The sequence below is a fragment of the Tympanuchus pallidicinctus genome, unplaced genomic scaffold, assembly GCF_026119805.1.
Source record: "Tympanuchus pallidicinctus isolate F22 unplaced genomic scaffold, pur_lepc_1.0 scaffold4, whole genome shotgun sequence".
NCBI lineage: Eukaryota > Metazoa > Chordata > Aves > Galliformes > Phasianidae > Tympanuchus > Tympanuchus pallidicinctus.
The window spans coordinates 8,301,684-8,319,536 of NW_026294758.1; the positions used below are offsets into that span (position 1 = coordinate 8,301,684).

Here is a 17,853-nt window from a genome sequence, read left to right on the forward strand (position 1 = left end):
TGCCCAGGCACATCAGCGGTTGCCAGTACTGGGGGAACTTCTTCCGCAGTAGCACCTGGAGAGAGACGGACGGCGCAACTGAGCTGGGACTCGGGCGCTGCCGGCAGCCAGCACGAGGGTGCACAGCACCGCTGTCCCCGCGCCGACACCGGCACCCGAGGCAGAAGCCCCATGGCCGGCAGGCAGCTCTGCGCCCAAAGAGATCTGTCCCACTCGTCCCCGTTCGCACCGCCGGGCCGGCATCCGGCCAGCTCGGCCCCTTCCTTCAGCCTCGCCGGGTGCCCCTCACCTCGTGCTGCGCGTCCAGCTTGCCGTCGGCCAGGTACCTCCCCTCCAGCCGCAGTCTGCAGACGGTACGGAGGGAGACCAGGAAGCTCGTCCTCGCGTCCAGCTCCTGACAGTCGAGGAGACGAACGGGAAGAGTGAGAGGGCGCGAGCAGCGGGGCCGCTGCGCGGAGGGGGTGCAGCGGTGGTGCGGGGGGCCGGGAGGGCAGCAGCTCTGCGCGGCCAGCCGCGCTCCGAGAGCCTGGGTGCGGGCAGCAAGCACGGCGGCACCCGGCTGGGAGCGGCGGGCAGAGCCTCGCGCCGACGAAGTCGGACATCGTTACCTTTTCCTGGCCGGCGAGGAAGGACCAGAAGAACTCGCAGTCCTCCTTCTCCTTGTCATCCAGCTGCTCGACGCCGAAGGCAGCGGCAGCGTCATCTGCTAAAGAAGGAGCGTGGAGAGCTGGGGGCGAGGGCGGTAGGCGCAGGGAAGAGCCGCGCCCTCTCCGGCTCCGTTGCCGCCGCCCCGCAGACGGGGGAGCCACGCATCGGCTCCGGCGCCGGTGCCCGCTCTTCCCCTGGCGGAGCGAGGAACGAGGCTCCCGGCGTCGAGCAGGGTGCGCTCCCTGGCCGCGGTCCCGCCCAGCCCGACTCAAAGCCTCGCTCGCTGGCGGGCTCCACGTGTAGCGGCTGGCACGGCGCCGCCGTGGCACACGGCCACGAGCCCCGACCGCAGCCCGCCGCGGAGCCCGGAGCCGGGGCTGCGGCTGGCCGGGCCCGGTGCCGCCCGCGTACTCACCGGTCTGGAGACCGCGGATCTCCTCGAACGATTCGAACGACTCTCGGCCATCCATCTCTGTCCCCGGGGAACACAAGAACTGGGACTCTGAGGGAACGCTATCGGTAGAAGTGGAGCTCCTCGAAGAGCCTCGCTGCTCCCGTGCAGTCCCGTCGCTGTCCTCCTGGACACTGAGGGGCTGCCGTGCCGTGCCTGGGTAGCCCCAGGCGTTCCATGGGCGTCACAAAGGCCCCATTATGCCATCACCTGCGCCACAGTGTTTGCGCTGCCCACTGCCCGAGGATTGCCACAAGGCTGTCCACCTTTGGGCACCTGAACTGTCTCGCTTAAAGTCCAGGCTGAATATGGCCCCAGGCACTACACAAACACACCCTCTCTGATGCACTCCCCTTTCACAGCGCCTCTGTCACATTGCTGCCTTAAGCTTTAGCATAGCTTTTCATCGCCGTGGTATCGAAAGGTGTCTTGTGCAGAATTACAGCAATGATGAAAGCACCCGAGGAGTGTTTGGCACTTCCCTCTGTGGGAATCAAATGTTGTTTCTGCCTTAGAATTGGATATTTTTTTTTTTTTTTTTTTTTTTTTCATGATCTCCGCTATCATAGTTCTTTTTGGGAGTCCTTCTACTTAACTTGTGGAAGATCTCTGGTAAGTTCACATTACTTATCCTCTAGACGAACCTTCCTGGGAACGCACACATTGTATATAGGTGTATAGATGCATATTTTGTCATACACACTGCAAGAATATCCTGCACGAGAGCAAACCAGAGAACTAGCCATGGTTCTCCACGTGGAGAGAACTCCACATGCCCAAGGAAGCGCCCTAAGAGACACTGGAAGGCCTGGCATCATCCCCCAGTACTCTTTGTTCAACGAAGACTTTAAAGAAAATCACTGTATCAATACAAGGAGAGCATGGAGACATTTTGGAAACAACAGGATGGCTACTGACTGGCACCAGATAACAAATAAATTGACAAGTAAATAGCAAATGTAAACCTTCTGATAAGATTGTGAACCTGGAGTACCCAGCCAGTGGGGAAACAGAGGAGGGGGGGGAGGCAAGGGGGAGAAAACCGGGTCTAAAGGCTCTCATGATGTATCCATAGGTGTGCTCCTGCTTGCGGGACGCCCGCCATTGCAATCGCGAATAAAATCTGCTTTTATCAGAGATACCGTCCAGACAAAATTACTTGGATATTTCCAACAAGGATTGAGTGGTCAGTGATGGTCAATGGTGTGGGGTCTGGATGGACGAGCGGTGACAAGTGCTGTCCCCCCCTTCATCAGTGACACTGACAATTACAGTGGGGTTGAGTGCACCCTCGGGAGAATTGCTGATGACACCAAGCTGCGGGTGCGATCAACACCAGAGGGATGGGGTGCCATTCAGAGGGACCTAGACAGGCCTGAGCAGAGGGCCCAGGTGAACAACATGAGATTTAACAAATCCGAGCGCCAGATCTTGCACCGGAGTCGAGGCAGTCGAATACGAGCTAGAGGACAAAAGGATTGAGTGCAACCCTGGTGAAAAAGACCTGGGGGTAATGGTGAATGGCAGGATGGACATGAGCCAGCAGTGTGCCCTCACAGCCCAGAAAGCCAGCCAGATCCCAGGCTGCATTAAAGGAACTGTGGCCAGCAGGTTGAGGGATGTGATCCTGCCTCTCTACTCTGCACTGGTGAGACCTCACCTGGAGTCCTCAGTACAGGAGTGATATAAACCTCCTGGAGCACGTCCAGAGAAGGGCCACAAAAATGACCCATGGAATGGAACACCGCCTATGAGGAGAGGCTAAGAGAAACAAAATGCCAGAGTAGAAAGGATTATTCATCCGTTTTGAATCGTATGTGATCTGATCATAATTAAGCACATAATGATGCTATGTTAGCCCGACAGAGATGCAGGATGGAATCTCTGAAGCTCTGAAGCCTCAGTGGTGACTGAACTGATCTACAATGGGAAGCACAACACTCCTAATTCAAACTAACAGTAGGCACACCCAATGAGAAAGGACTGGTTGCTTCCAGAGTGCCAGTCTTGAAATGGCACACAACACTTAGCAGTCTCACCAAATTCTGCCTGTCCTTGGTGAAAACTCATCTCACTGGCATTTTTTATATATATTTAAGCTAATCTTGAAGTGAACATTCTACATCTCGGAGTGGCAAACTTCTAAGTCATGCTTATTGTGGCGTTCAACATCCTAACTTACTTACTGGAATGATGAAAGCGACATATGAGCAAGTGCCTGAGCATAGGGATAAGCAGAATCATAGAATCATAGAATCACAATAACATGTAAGATCAGCCAGTCCAACGTCTCCTCATTACCACTGCTACCACAAGCTAATAAACCAGGTCTTGCAGCTCCTCATCCAGATGCCTCTTGAACACTGCCAGGGACAATGACTGTACCACCTCCCTGGGCAGCCATTCCAGTGCCTGACCACCCTCTGAGAGAAAAAGTTTTCCTCATGTCTGACCTGAACCTCCTCTGGTACAACTTGCAGTCATTTCCTCGGGTCCTGTTTGTTGTCTGGGAGAAGAGGCCAAACCCCCTTTCACCACAACCTCCCTTCAGGAAGTTATAGAGTGCAATGAGGTCTCTCCTGAGCCTCCTCCAGGCTAAACAATCCCAGCTCCCTCAGCCGCTCCTCATAAGACTTGTGCTCCAGACCCTTCACCAGTTTCGTTGCCCTTCTCTGGACACGTTCCAAGACCTCAACACCTTTCCTGTAGTGAGGGGCCCAAAACTGAACACAGTACTCAAGGTGCGGCCTCACCAGTGCTGAGTACAGGGGGATGATCACCTCCCTGCTCCTGCTGGCCACACTATTTTAATGCAGGCCAGGATGCCGTTGGCCCTCTTGGCCACCTGGGCACACTGTCAGCTCATGTTCAGCCGAGCATCAGCCAACACCCCCAGGTCCCCTTCCTCTTCACACTCATCCAGCCACTCATCCCCATGCCTATAACGCTGCATGGGATTGTTGCTGGTTGGCAGTCACCTCCACCAGCTCCCTCAGCTCCCTCAGGTGTAACCCATCCAGTCCCATGGATTTGTGACAGTCCAGATGGAGAAGGAGCTCTCTGACTGTCTCCACCTGAATCGCTGGGGGTATATTCTGAATAGCATCCCAGACTTCCAGATCAGGGTGTAAAATGCCCAGAGGATAACTGATCTGTCTACTAAAGGCAGATGTAAAGATGGCATTGAGGACCTCAGCCTTCTCCTTGTTCTCAGTGGCCACATTCCCTGCTGCATCAAGTATAGGATGAAAATTATCCTTGGTTCTTCTTTTGCCATTGATATATTTATAAAAGGATTTTTTATTGTCTTTTATTGCAGTGGCCAATCTGAGTTCAAATTGGGCTTTTGCCTTCCTAACTTCCTCCCTGCATACCTTAGCTACTTCCTTGTAATCTCCCCAAGCAGCCTGTCCCTTCTTCCAGAGGACATAGATTCTCTTTTTCTTCCTGAGTCTCAGCAGTAGTTCCCGGCTCATCCACACCAGTTGTCTTCCCCTGCGGCTCGCCTAACAGCACTCAGGGACAGCCTGTTCTTGTGCCTGTAAGATTTCCATCTTGAGGAGCGTCCAGGCTTCCTGGACCCCTTTACCCCTGAGAAGTGACTCCCAAGGGACCCGTGCTACGAGCGCCCTGAACAGATCAAAGTCTGCCCTCTGGAAGTTCAAGAAAGTTGTTTTGCTGCTTACTCTTCTGACATCCCCAAGAATGGAGAATTCTACAATTCCATGGTTGCTCTGCCCAAGATGGCCCCCAACCTTCACTTCTCTCACCAGTCCTTCTCTGTTAGTGACGACCAGATCCAGCAGGGCACTGCCCCTGGTAGGCTCTCCTACCAGTTGCATAAGGAAGCAATCTTCCACGCAGTCTAGAAACCTCCTGGACCGCTTCCTCTGCGCTATATTATATTTCCAACATATATCAGGGAAATTGAAGTCTCCCATGAGAACAAGTGCTGGCAATTGCGTGACTTCTGCGAGCTGCTCATAGAATGCTTCGTCCAACACTTCATCCTGATTAGGCGATCTATAACAGACCCTCACCAAGATGTCGCCCCTACAGGCCTTCCTCCTGATCCTTACCCATAGACACTCAACTCTCATTCCCAACCCCAAGCTTTTCAACATCAAAACAGTTTTTAATATAAAGGGTCACACCACTGCCCTTCTTTCCTTGTCTATCCCTTCTGAAGAGCTTGTAACCATCTATCTCAGCACTCCAGTCATGGGAGTGGTCCCACCATGTTTCGGAAATAGCAACAAGGTCATAATTAGCCTGACTCTGAATCACTTCCAACTCTTCCTGCTTGTTGCTCCTGCTGCACGCATTGGTATAGATGCACTTCAGTTGAGTCATCTGCCTCACCCCCATCTTAAGTATTGTTCCCTTAGGCTTATCTCTTGTGAGGCCTGTTTTGTCTCCTTCCCCCTCTGTAGCTAGTTTAAAGCTCTTTCAATAAGCCCCACTAGCTCCTGTGCTAGGATTTGTTGCCCTCTTTGAGATAGGTGGGTTCCACGGACAGACGATAGACCAGGGGCTGACTAAACTGTCCCATGATCAAAGAACCCAAAGTTCCTGGCTTGACACCAGCCTGTGAGCCAATAATTCATTGCTTGTGCTTTCCGATCCCGTTCAGTGTTCCTTACTGGCCCTGAAGGTATAGAGCTGGAGATCACTTGAGCTCCCACTCCTTGAATTAAACACCCTAAACGCCTGGAATGATTGGAGATGGAATTTTAGAATTGTTGAATCCTCTTGGTTGCCAGTAGGGACAGCAACGTAACAAGTGCAAGTCTGATAGCAATAGCATTCATAGAATCGCAACACAGTCAGGTTGTAAGGGAGCTCACAGCCCCCCAGTCCAGCCCTGCCATAAGCTGGTTGCGCACCCCCCAGCTCAGGCTGCCTAGGGCCTACGCATGGCCTGCAGCACCTGCAGGGATGGGCACACATACTTCCGAGAAGCTTTATTAACCAACGATAAATACAGTGTCTAAATATAGCGTTTGCTGCACTCTGGTTCATCTCAGCTATAAACATCGGCAGTTTGACACTAGGAGATCTCCTGTAAAGCCCCGGGAGCCAGTGCAAGAGAAACCAGTTTTCACACTAGGAAAAGGAAAGCAGCTGCCAGCTCCACCGCACGATTCTGCCCGCTGCGCAGCCCCAGGCCGCCGTGTTCGAGCAGCCGGCCAGCAGGCCATCGCTCCGCTTTCAGCGAAGCGGGCCGAAGAGAGCGCGTCGCCCGCGCCGCCTTACGTCACAACGGCGCGCCAGAAGCGGCGTCACCGCCCCACCCCACTGAGACACTGCGTCGTGCAGGAAGTGCGTGCGCGCGCGCGCGCGCAGGGCGGTGCCGCCGTTGCCAGGCGGAAGCGCGGCCGCGCTGGAAGCTGCGTGAGGCTGCCGGGCAGTGCTGGCGGCGCTTCCGGTCCGCGCCGGCGTTGTGGTCGCGCCCGCCGGGCAGAGCGGGGCGATGGTGTCAAGGGCTGCCGACCGGCTGCTGATCGTCGTCTCCGTTCTGGAAGGTAAGCGGGGGCGGATTCTAAACGCGAGCCGTAGCCCTGAAGTCACACGGCCAGTGGGGAGTCGTGGACAGAGCGTGTTCCGGGGGAATGTTGTGGGTGGACCGCGGCGGCTTCTTTATGCTTCGCTGCACGGCAGGCGATCTGTAGGAAGCGGAGCCAGCTCTGGTGCTGGCTTTCGTACAGAAAAGGCGCAGCGAGGTTTCGTTCTTTATGGCTTAAACGTCGTGGACGTCCATCCTTATACGTATCTCTACTTGCCGTAGCTGATGTTTAAACCCCTTATTGCTGCTTTTCCACGTGACCGTTTGTTGCTGCCCGGTTGAATAGAGCCGTCAAGCCTGTAAAGGCGACCGTGTCTCCGCCTTTTCCAGCTGTGGGAAGCAAAACCTCCTGCTGACTTCTCCTGGCCTCTGACTTCTGCTGGGCCCAAGACATTGGAGAAATGATGAGCAGAGGAATAGAATAGGAATTTTCTCACTGGGCTCTTCCCATTTATGTTTTGTTTTTGTTGTTCCAGTCTGCTGTTTCACAAGCCCAGTTACCAAATCCACCGTTATGCTGTGTGCTGGTTAATCGCAGGTCATCTGATTTGTGCTGGATAGGCTTGCTGAGGTGTATGAATATTCTGTGCAAGTTGTCGGTGCTGTTGGGGCATGTGTCTGAATGCTTTCCATTTGTAAAGCACTGTGTTATTTCTCTGGCTGCTTGTTTTGTGATGCCTGTAAACTTTAGGCATTCATTTTGTCACAAAAACTATGAATTAAAATGTAGAAGGATGCTGAATCCAAGAGAAATCTTATGCAGCTTTCTACATTCTCTTAGTAGTGAATTCTAAAAAGCACAGCATGTGCTTGGATAAACTTTTTAGTAATTCATGAGATCATGCTTGCTCTTTTAATGCAGGAGAGTAGTAAAATTTGCAGTGAAGGAAGAATGCTTTATCTTTGCTGTTTGCTACCTATTGCCTTGACTTTTTCCCTTTCTTAGATTTCTCAATGTTAAATCATACCAAGTACTTGGTTTCTATCATAGTTCATAGCTGTTACCTGGTATCTTGCTGTTTCTGGGTGCTTCTCAAACGCTTTGTTCTTCGCTGTGTCCTTTATTACTTCTAAGTAGTGAGAAGACATTTCAAAGTAAGAAAACTACAATTGCAGAGAAAGTTTGAGGAAGATGGGTGAATACATCTCCGTATAATTGGTTTGCAGTAAGGATCGGAGCTCCCTTGTTCCATTGGTGATGTCTGATGATTGCACTGTGTTTCAGGACGCTGTTTTCCAAAACGACCCAAACACATGCTTATAGTTGAAGCGAAGTTTGATGGAGAACAGCTGGCTACTGATCCCGTGGAGCATACTGATCAGCCGGAATTTGCCACTGAATTGGCCTGGGAACTCGATCGAAAAGCACTTCATCAGCACAGGTAACAGCAGAAAGTTTAGCCTGAGATAAAACTTAATTTTTTTGTGCTTACAGCTGCTGAAACACAGTGTTTAATCTAAACTACTTATAAATAGAAGCTTTCTTTTATCTGTGAAATGATCTACTGTTTTGTTTTCACAACAGAGAAAAGTATTATGTGGTGATATAGGTGACTAGAAGTTTCTAAAGCTTCTGTTGGAACTACTTAAAAAAAAAAAATTTGGAAAAGTACTGGATTCTTGTTTTCTTACATAAACCCTGACAAAGAATTAACTTAAAGCCTGAGAATCCTGCTAGAAGAACTGATACATTGGTTTTGGTTTCCAGAACAGTCATCGTTTTTAATTGAAAATATGGAGATACTGTTAGAATCTGTCAGAGAAATGAGAAGGCCACTTGAACTTGGAGGAGGGAAAGATGTCTAAATGCACCTCATGCTGGACACCACACCTATGCCTCTAAGAACATGCAGGTGCTTTGCAACAATCTTTTGCTCCCAAGTGAAGGTGCAGTTCAGTTGCATTACTTGTTTCATGAACGTGGAAAAGACTGAATTTAATATCTCTTGAGGGTCTTTCAGAGTCCAGCTTCTTCTGGTAAGCTTCTCTTACCAGATTTATCTATTTATTCGTTATCTGTTGCTTAATCCCAGATTTTTAGAATTGAGTGTAAGCTAAATTGCTAACTTACTAGAACTAGCTATGTTAGAAATCTCAATAAATTGTTGTTGATATGTTTGAAACATGTGAATCGTTTGTTATGACCTAATTGCACAGGTTAATTTTTACGTTTTGGATTTCAACTGAGATGTTCTTACAGGCTGCAGCGCACACCTATCAAACTCCAGTGTTTTGCTTTGGATCCTCTGTCTTCAGCTAAAGAGAACATAGGCTATGCTGTGCTTGATTTAAGGGCTGTGCAGGAAAAGAAACAGGTATGTTTCTAAGTGTAAAGTCTTACATTTTGATGTTTATAAAACAGTGTTCTGGCAGTAGAATTTGAATTAAGGCAAAATTTGAATCTTTGAGTTGTTCAGGAGGAGAATGAGTCCTACTTCATCACATACTTGCCTTTTTTTTTTGAAGAGAACAAATGAAAGTAGTTTTGTGTCAGTGTTATTGGAATGAAAAATATTTACACAGCCTGCTCTGGAACATGAAAAAGCCAAGTATGCAGATTAAAAAAGAATTCTTACAGTTTAGAATTGGAGGGTTGAAACATTTCTAATCACCCTGTTTAATCGCTGCTATGACTTACCAGCTGGGGAAAAGAAGAAAACAAGGTCCTTTATTGAGCAACTAAATGTAGTTAAGTCAAAACTTTAGAGAGTGAAGCTGTTTGTGATGTGTTCTTTGTATTTTTATTTTTTTTCCTACAGAGGATGTGTGAGGGGTTCTGAAGTTCTGGCCCATTAACAAAGCAGGAGAAATCATGATTGTTTACATAGAATTTTGATGAGTGAATTTTATGTTGTGCTTGATCAGGATGTAGTTGTGGCATGGGTCGCAGTATGATGTTGCTTTAGCGTTTTGACATCCCACTTAAAATTTATAATCCATGTAATACAGTCTGCACTCTTTTAGTTGAAAATTTAAACATTCTCTCTTCTAATTAGATGACTCATTTTATATTTTGCTCCCCCACAGTTTACTTTGTAAATCAATGGAAAAGAGTATGTTCAGCTCTTCTTCCAGGAATGATGATATAGAGTTATTGAGTGTAGCAGTGCAGAATAGACCACGTTTTTGCAAATGAATGCTAGGGTGATTTTCTGTGAATAATAAAATAGAATTGCTAGAGCAAATCTGTTGTCTATTACCGTATTTTATGATTTTGCTACTTTGAAAATGTTTTTTCCTTTTCTGATTTTGTAGACACCAAGGTGGTATTCTTTGCTAAGTAACAAGTATGCTAAATTTAAATCCGAAATAAAAGTAGGCATTATGTTGGAAACTGATTCCAAAGCACCAGTTGGTGATTTAAAAGCAAAGGAGGCAGCCCCTAGAGAAGGGAGGGGTAAGTAATACAATACCGTTGGCTTTGAATTACAGATGCTCCTGTTTTGGATGTGTATTGCTTGATGCAAATGTGGTATTTGAGCTCAAAGAGAGCTACAGTAGTTGAACATTAATTAACTGTAAATCATTTGTATCATGTGTAACCGTAAAGCACGTGAATAGGAAACGCACTGTGTTGTAATAGCAGAGGTGCTTTACTTTGAGTTACTTAGGTGGACAGAGATACAGGCTAACTGATCTTCAAAATCAGCATCAGAGACTCATGCTTACTCCTACTGGCATTTCAGTCAGGTCAGATTTCAGTCCTGTTGCTAAAGAAAGAAGACAAAGGGAGTTTTTTTGCAGTGTGTAATTCTAAATCTAAACTGACAAGTTGCCAAGTAGCGCAGTAGTTCATTGGTTGAGTAGTCAGCTTTTTTTTCCCCACTTTTTCCTTTAACACGTTATTTGTTTTTTTTTTTTTGTCTAAGCCACTCAGTACTTCAACAAATTTTTGCAGTAACATCTGCAAGTTAACTGTTGGCAGTAATTCTGGAACCAGATTCTCTTCTACATTCCTTTCAGAGATAATTTGTGAAATATATCAACATCTGTTAGAACTTGAATTATATTGAATAGTACAAGGTGTCTTCATGTGTCCTATGCTTTTCACTCATTTTTGTATGTGTGTCTTTTGGAGAAAGTTCAGGTTTTGCTGTTCTTTTCTTTTAATTTTAAATCTCTGTAGAAACTTGATCGATGTGTTTTTGTTTTAAAAACAAACTAAAAACAGATATATCTCTTTGCATCCAAAACCAGACCTACTTCCATTTGTCAAAATGGAGTCTCCATTAGACTGGAGGATTTTTGTTTACATACCATGTAGTACATTCTGTTCTTACTCTAAGGGTAACTTCTTCATAATTCCAAACTAATCATTTGCTTGCCGTGGTCTGTGACTGTGGTTTGATAAAGTTTCAGTGGCAGCAGTGCACAAGATTTCTGGCCCTCATTTTGCCTTCTCAGCTGTGTTACGGGCTACGGCATTACAGGAGTTCCAGGTATATTGAGTTTACTTCCAATCCTAGCTATTCTGTGATTCTAAGGGACCCCAAGGATAATCAAGCTCCAACTCCCCTGCCACGAGTCCTTTTAAGTTCATAGCAAAGCACAGGCAATTTTACATAATCTGAAGTTTGTCATAGAGGCAGTGAAGCATTGTAAACGACTTCCTAATTTTTCACCTCTTCCTATGTGACCTGGAGCTCTGTCATCCTTCACGATGCTGGCTCACTGTATAGAAAGTGATAGAAAATTCTTCTTTAGTGTTCTAAGCATTGGGTACAACAGCCCTGCATTGCCCAGTACTACTTTTGTTAGACAGGGAATGGTTTCTTTTTTTAATTCATACACATTTTTAATTTCACCTCACTGTCAGGAGTGATCTAAGTTTTACCAGTGCTTGAAACAGAGCCTTTTGGTTCACAACCTAAAGTGCTGTGGGATTATTACTATTTGCTGTTGTCTGAGGCGCCTCGAAATCTATTAAATGTATTAAATCTATTAAGTTACTAGAATGTGTAACTGTGTAACTGGTAAATGATTTAAAGGGTTCATTCTTGAGTAGGCAATGTGTTTCTTTACTCCATCATTTTCCTTATTTTTAAAGGAAGCAGAGGTGTATATTTCAAGTGTAAATTATGTATAATTACAAGATTTGCATTAAATACCTTATAATTTTGCTTGACATAAGTTGTGTAATATGATTTGTAAGCATTATTTTGCTTAATTCATTTCCATATGTCTCACTTTACTGTTCTAAACTGTATTTCAATATGTAGAAGTTATTTGATGTTGAAGTACAATTTCAGTGCAGCTTTACAAATTACAATTTTTGGTTACTTTACCTCCTTGCCTCTGACAATTCTTCCATCCATGTCTAGCTCTGATGGTGAGTCTCAAAATTTTGTTGGATTGGAAGTGGACTCATTAATGGAGATGTATCAAAGTTACTGTGATTAGATGTTTGGGGCATGAAGTGGATTTTAGAAACTGTCCTCTTGCATCCAGGATTGAGCTGGCTGTTTCTTTAAGTACACTGTCTTCTTGGTCTCATCTGTGTAATGTCACATCTGTGATTCTGAAGCCTGAACAGGAATTCAGATTTCGTTTTCGTCTTTGATCTTCAAAGCATGCAGGCTGCCAAGACCTTGCAATTTTAGGTGGAAAGCACTGATCCTTTTACTGGCAGTAAAAGCTGGTTTGCATACAGCATGCTTCATGGTATTGTAGAATATCATAAGTTAAAGGGGACACAAAAAAGATATTTTGTTGGTTTTGTATTTGCCTTGTGATACGAACTTGTAGGTGAGTAATCAGTTAAAGAGGGCTGTAGTTCAGTGGGTACGTTGGTGTTGCTGGAGGCTGGCAAATTGGAAGCAGTGACCAAAGAGCGTCTGACACACCGCTTGTGAAACCTAAAAGCACTACTTTCCTGTGTATTTTCCACAAAACTAGAAAACCCACAATGCAAGTCTCTGGTGTTTTACGTTAGTTTTATAGCACTGAAGACTTCAGGTGAAGCTTTTTCACATGAGCCATTCCAAAGGTCTGCACAGTGAAACATCATACTTCATCAACAGGTGGACAGTCTGACCTGTCCAGTTACTGCCTTTCATCTCTTTCAACAAGCCAGAGAAGGAGCATAACAGACTCCAACATAGTGAAATAAAGTTCACATCACTTTAGGAATGCTCTAGCATTCTTTCTAGTGGTGTGCAAAATGATGTATGTGATCCCTGATAGAAAATAATTTAAAAAAACAAGCCCACAATGCCTTTGTAGTGAAAGGTGTTTGTGCCTAGGGATCTGCTTTATGCTGAAACACTTTGAGACCAGTCATCAAGTTCTTTATTATCTATGTGGAAAAATTGTGATTATAAAGAAGATTTCTGCCACAATTTGATAACACTGTAACTTATTTCTTAATTGTCTCTTTTCCCTTAGCGTCTGCCCTTCTTTCTAGACTTGATCCTAAAAGTATTGTACCAGTCCTGAATGAAGAAGAGGGCTATCATCAGATTGGACCAGCAGAGCATTGCAGAGACTATTTTGTTTTGTCTGTGACCATTGCATTTGCCACACAATTGGAACAGGTTTGTTTCACGTCCCATTTTGTTTTGAAGAAGTACTGTGCTACACTTGTATTTTTGCCATCCTGTAACTCCTTTCTATTTAGATTTTTTTGGTACCTTCTCTCTTGTAACAAATAGCCTTGTTCCTATACTGAATTAATATAAATTAAATTGAAATTGTAAAACTCTGTGTAGTACTAACATGTTAAAAGATCAGAATTGTTTTGGGCACTTAAACTGTAGTGATACATTCTTCTTTTTCACTTCTCTTTCAGTTAGTTCCTAGTACTACGAAGCTTCCTGAGCATCAGCCTGAGTTTTTTTTCTACTACTCATTATTGGGAAATGATGTAACAAATGAACCTTTCACTGATTTGATTAATCCAAACTTTGAACCAGAAAGAGCTTCTGTTCGAATACGTAGTTCAGCCGATGTCCTTCAGGTGTATCTTTGTGCACAGTCAAAGCTGCAGGTAACCTGTTCCTTCTCAAATGTGGATGAAAACAAATGAAATACTGAAAATAAAGGAAATAGAATCTGGTTTGCTTTGAAAGTAGATTTCTTTTCCCAAAGCTTCCTTATGTTACAGTGTTTTGGCTAAGTATAACTTATTTTTTTATGCCAATGTGAGAAACACCAACAAGTTTCCTTGCTCATAAAGAGTGCAATCTCTTTAATATGGTGACCTTTAGCATAATTTGGTGGTCGCATGTCATGGCGAAAGACACTGCTGCAAAATGACAGTGTTGCTAATGTGGCATCCCCGAGGGCTCTCAGCTCTGGAGCCTCCTGAAAGCAGACCATCTGCAATCCGTGCTCCTGTAACCCTCGAATAAGTTCTAAAATGACTTGCCTTCAGCACTGTGTGTGAATAATAAGAGTGGTCTGGGATTTCCCCCTGCTTCTCAACTGTTTAAAAAATGCTGTTATGGGATATTGCTTGTCTTTAGGTGTGCCTTTAAGTGTTGGGGGTATTTATAGTGATCTGCACTTGGCTCACACTTAAGTCACTCTTAAGTGACTACAAGTAAGTCAGTGTTTCTGAGGGTAGTGTAGGTTTTCTAAACATAGCTGTTAAGTACTACAGTGTTAGTTATAAAGGGTCCATATCCAGACTTATACTCTAAAGACAACTATCTATTTCTTGATGTAGAGCAGTTTCTCTGACATAGATTCTTAAAATTTGGGATCCAGTAGCAGAGCTTTTTTTTTTTTTTTTTAATCCTTAATTTTAATATACTTTTTTTTTTCCCCTGAAAAAGAAGTCTAATGCCAAAATGTGCAAATTTGGGTGTATGTTCATATGTGTATATTAGTGTCTCATATGTATTAAATGTTAAATTTATATATAATACAGCACTCTGGTTTGCTTAAGAAAACTAACAAACAGAAGTGATTTATTGGGAAAAGTGAAATTGATTTATGAGTTTCAGAAAACAGATTTTATTGAGGAATGTACATCACATTTTTTAGATCCTTCTACTGAAATAGGCAAATATTAGACTCTGGAATGTAGAAAGAGTTGAGTCAGAGTTTGAAAAAGGAATTAGCAAGATAAGGAATTAGACTTAGCAAGACTTAAGAATATGATTGCTTAATTCTGTTAAGCTATTTAAGCTTGATTAAATTATTCAAGTGGAGTTTAAGTATGAACTTTCAAATAAATTGCTTTATTTCTTCCTGAGTCATGCATTTTATATGTTTATACCTCAAGGGCATGAATCTGCACTGTGCTTACAAGGCACACACTAATAAATCTGTGATCCAGCAGGGGTGATGTGATGATTGTCCTCAAAAAACAGCATGCACTGATGAGCTGCTGTGATAACACTAGGCACAGCCAGCCAGCTCAGCACTGAAATCTCACAGCAGTTCTTATACTGCTCAGAAAACTGGTTCTCAGCATACAGGGACAAGACTAGGGATGAAGGTTTTTATTAGCAATACATATGAAAATACATATGGCGTTTACTTCCTGGTACTTCTGTATGTATACAGATTCATCTTTGCTGTGGTGACCAGTCCCTTGGAAGCACCGGAATACCTCTGTCTGGACTACTGAAGAAAGGAAGTGTGGAGATTGATCAACACCCTATGGCAATAGAAGGAGCATTTGTCCTTGTTCCACCAAATAGGGCTAAGCAGAACCTGCCACAGTTACCTCTGGATATGGCTCCTACTGTTGGGGTATCTGTCATTCTGCAAAAGGAGTGCTTAAATGATCAGGTACAACTTACTAATAGTTAGAGTGTTGTTTCACAGTTTCATGTTTAAGAAAGAATATTTCTAAGTCATATTTGACAGTTAAATATGTAACAAAAAATCAGAAAAAGATGAATACTTTTGTTGCTTTATTTTTTCTATGTCAGAAAGATAATCTCAGGCTTACTACAGACAGAATTTTTCCCATTCAATCCATGATCAGTAATAATATCATATCACTTCATTCAGCCCTTGATTCCTTCAAACATTCCAACTGAACTCAAACAGCCAAAGAAAGTTCTTTCACCTACTGATAGAGAAGCAGAGGGCCTGAAGCAGAGATCCCAGGATGTCCCGTCTCAAGTTGACCACTCTCCTCCAAGAGAAGGTGAAGCAACAGAAAGTGAAGCAGAAAGTCTGAAGTTTGAAGAAGGCACAGAGCTAAAGGGAGCTGGTATGTGATGTATGTGGGTTTTTTGTTTGTTTGTTTTTGTTTTTCCTAATTGCCAAGCACAATCTTGGGTTATGTACTACTCATCTGTGGTCATAAATCTTTGGCAAGTAAGAATTGTCTACATAGGGTAGATGATAGTGTAAGTGCTCCTCAGATTGAGGATTTGTTGTTGTCTGGATTGTGAGTGATAAGGATAGTCTTCATCTTGAAAAAGAATACCAGAAGCATTTGAAATTACTTGAATCTGAGAATGGTGAGGTTCGGTACAAACTCATGAAGAGAATTATTTCTTTGGTTGTAATGGTCTAAAAGTTCAAATGTTTTAAACAGAATTTTTAAAATTAGATTTTTAAAAGAGGAGCTACTGATCCTAAAGAAACCGTGTTCTGTAGAAGAAAATCTTGTTCTCAGTATTTGTCTGCTATTTCTGAAAAATTTCTTCTAACCCTAACAGATCTTAGCAAAGCAAAGGTTAAATCCTTTTAGGTCAAATGCATCAAAACTTTTATGAGCTATAAAACTGTTTCGAATCTGTGGTTAAGAATGTGTAGTTAACACTTTCATAATGCTTTGGCAAGACGAAAAACATGTCATTTCAACATTATCTTTCAGGGATAGTGGATGAGTCCTGCAAAGATGTTAACAAACAATACACTGAAGAGCTCCCAGTTTTCAAATCACAGAGCAATGCAAAATCACTGCTGTTTTCAGGTTTGGAAAATTCCAGTAATGCAAAATAACTTATAAAAATTAATACATTGAATGGAATTTAAATGTAATAGCAACTTAAATTATTTTTAACTGTAGACTGTAAGAATTTTTTATGTTCTCTTCTCTGTGAGAGCCTTAAAGTTCTTCCCATCCATTTAATTGCACAAAGCAATTTAGTGGCATAATCTGTTACCTAAGTAAATTAGAAGACTTAATTTCATTACCACATTATGCTAACTAGCTGATGTTGAAGTACTGAAGTTTTCCTTTTTATTATTAATGTAAACATCACTCTATAAACCAGCAGAAGGAGAAGGAAATTTGATGCTAGCCATGATGTATTTTTTTTTAAATTACAATAACAGAAACATCTTGGAAGATTATGAAGAAAGAAGATCAGAACAACTAATGCTTACAAAAGGCATATGAGCTTCTCTCTGACAGATCTTGCCTTTTTTGTCTGCTCTAGTCTTAAAAGTTTTGGAGGCTGACTTTTGGAGAGCCTATTTGTAAAAAATTGTTGTTTGACCTGTTACGTTTTTGAAAGAGGTAGTGGAGAGACTAAGGTCCCATTTCATGGACTTGATAAGCCTGGAATACTTCTGTGATCGACTTTTATAATTGAATACTATAATTTATACTGCAAGGAATTAAAATTGTTCAGGAAGTAACGCAGTTGCCCTTATATAAGAAATGAGCTATACATTTTGTTGTTTGGGGCAGAACAAATTATTAAAAATGTGCATGTTCTCTTGTGATTTCAGCAGGTGATGCTCCTGTAGTTGCACCTCAGCCCAGTTCTGTGAGTGCATCTGGTTGTTCTGGGACTGCATCAGCGCAGAAAATTCTCATTCCAGCAGCCTCTCACCATTTTTGCTTTTCAATAGACTTACGAAGTGTGCGTGGTCTAGAAGTTGGTTTTCCTATAAACTGCATTTTAAGGTAAGATTTGTTTTGTTTTTTTCTTGCACTTGGTAGTAGAGCAATTAATACTTCTGAATAATTGCTATCAGTATTCTGCCTGATGAATTTTACTTTCATTTGGCTGAATGCTTTGGAATATTCAACTAGTCCGTCACTAAACCTCTGAGAGCATTAAAGACAGTATGTAACACTTAACCTGCACTGGAATTCTTATTAAATAGCTCACCTGAATATCAGTAATTCTCCTTTCTCTCCTTCTGACTATTTTTCCAGGTGATAGAAGGAATAACTTCTGTGGCGTTTAATGCCTCTATCAGGAACAGGTTGTGTTTTAGTAAGATAATTGGTTGTGTGTGATGTTGAATCTAAAATACACACGCTTTT

General features: G+C 43.6%; 1 protein-coding gene across 3 annotated transcripts in view; it reads left to right on the forward strand.

The window, feature by feature from the left end:
• The first annotated feature begins 6,459 nt into the window (after positions 1-6,459).
• The window catches only part of CEP120 (centrosomal protein 120), a 38,699-nt gene continuing 27,305 nt past the window's right edge, over positions 6,460-17,853 (forward strand). Inside the window, exons 1-10 of one of the 3 annotated variants that reach the window (XM_052700876.1) lie at positions 6,460-6,624; positions 7,891-8,047; positions 8,866-8,980; positions 9,921-10,062; positions 13,050-13,198; positions 13,453-13,650; positions 15,177-15,404; positions 15,630-15,834; positions 16,447-16,545; positions 17,310-17,487. In XM_052700876.1, coding sequence (XP_052556836.1) covers positions 6,573-6,624; positions 7,891-8,047; positions 8,866-8,980; positions 9,921-10,062; positions 13,050-13,198; positions 13,453-13,650; positions 15,177-15,404; positions 15,630-15,834; positions 16,447-16,545; positions 17,310-17,487 — 1,523 coding nt within the window. In that variant the 5' untranslated portion in view covers positions 6,460-6,572. The remainder of the gene's footprint in view (positions 6,625-7,890; positions 8,048-8,865; positions 8,981-9,920; positions 10,063-13,049; positions 13,199-13,452; positions 13,651-15,176; positions 15,405-15,629; positions 15,835-16,446; positions 16,546-17,309; positions 17,488-17,853) is intronic. The other 2 variants (XM_052700877.1, XM_052700878.1) reach the window with 2 other exon arrangements.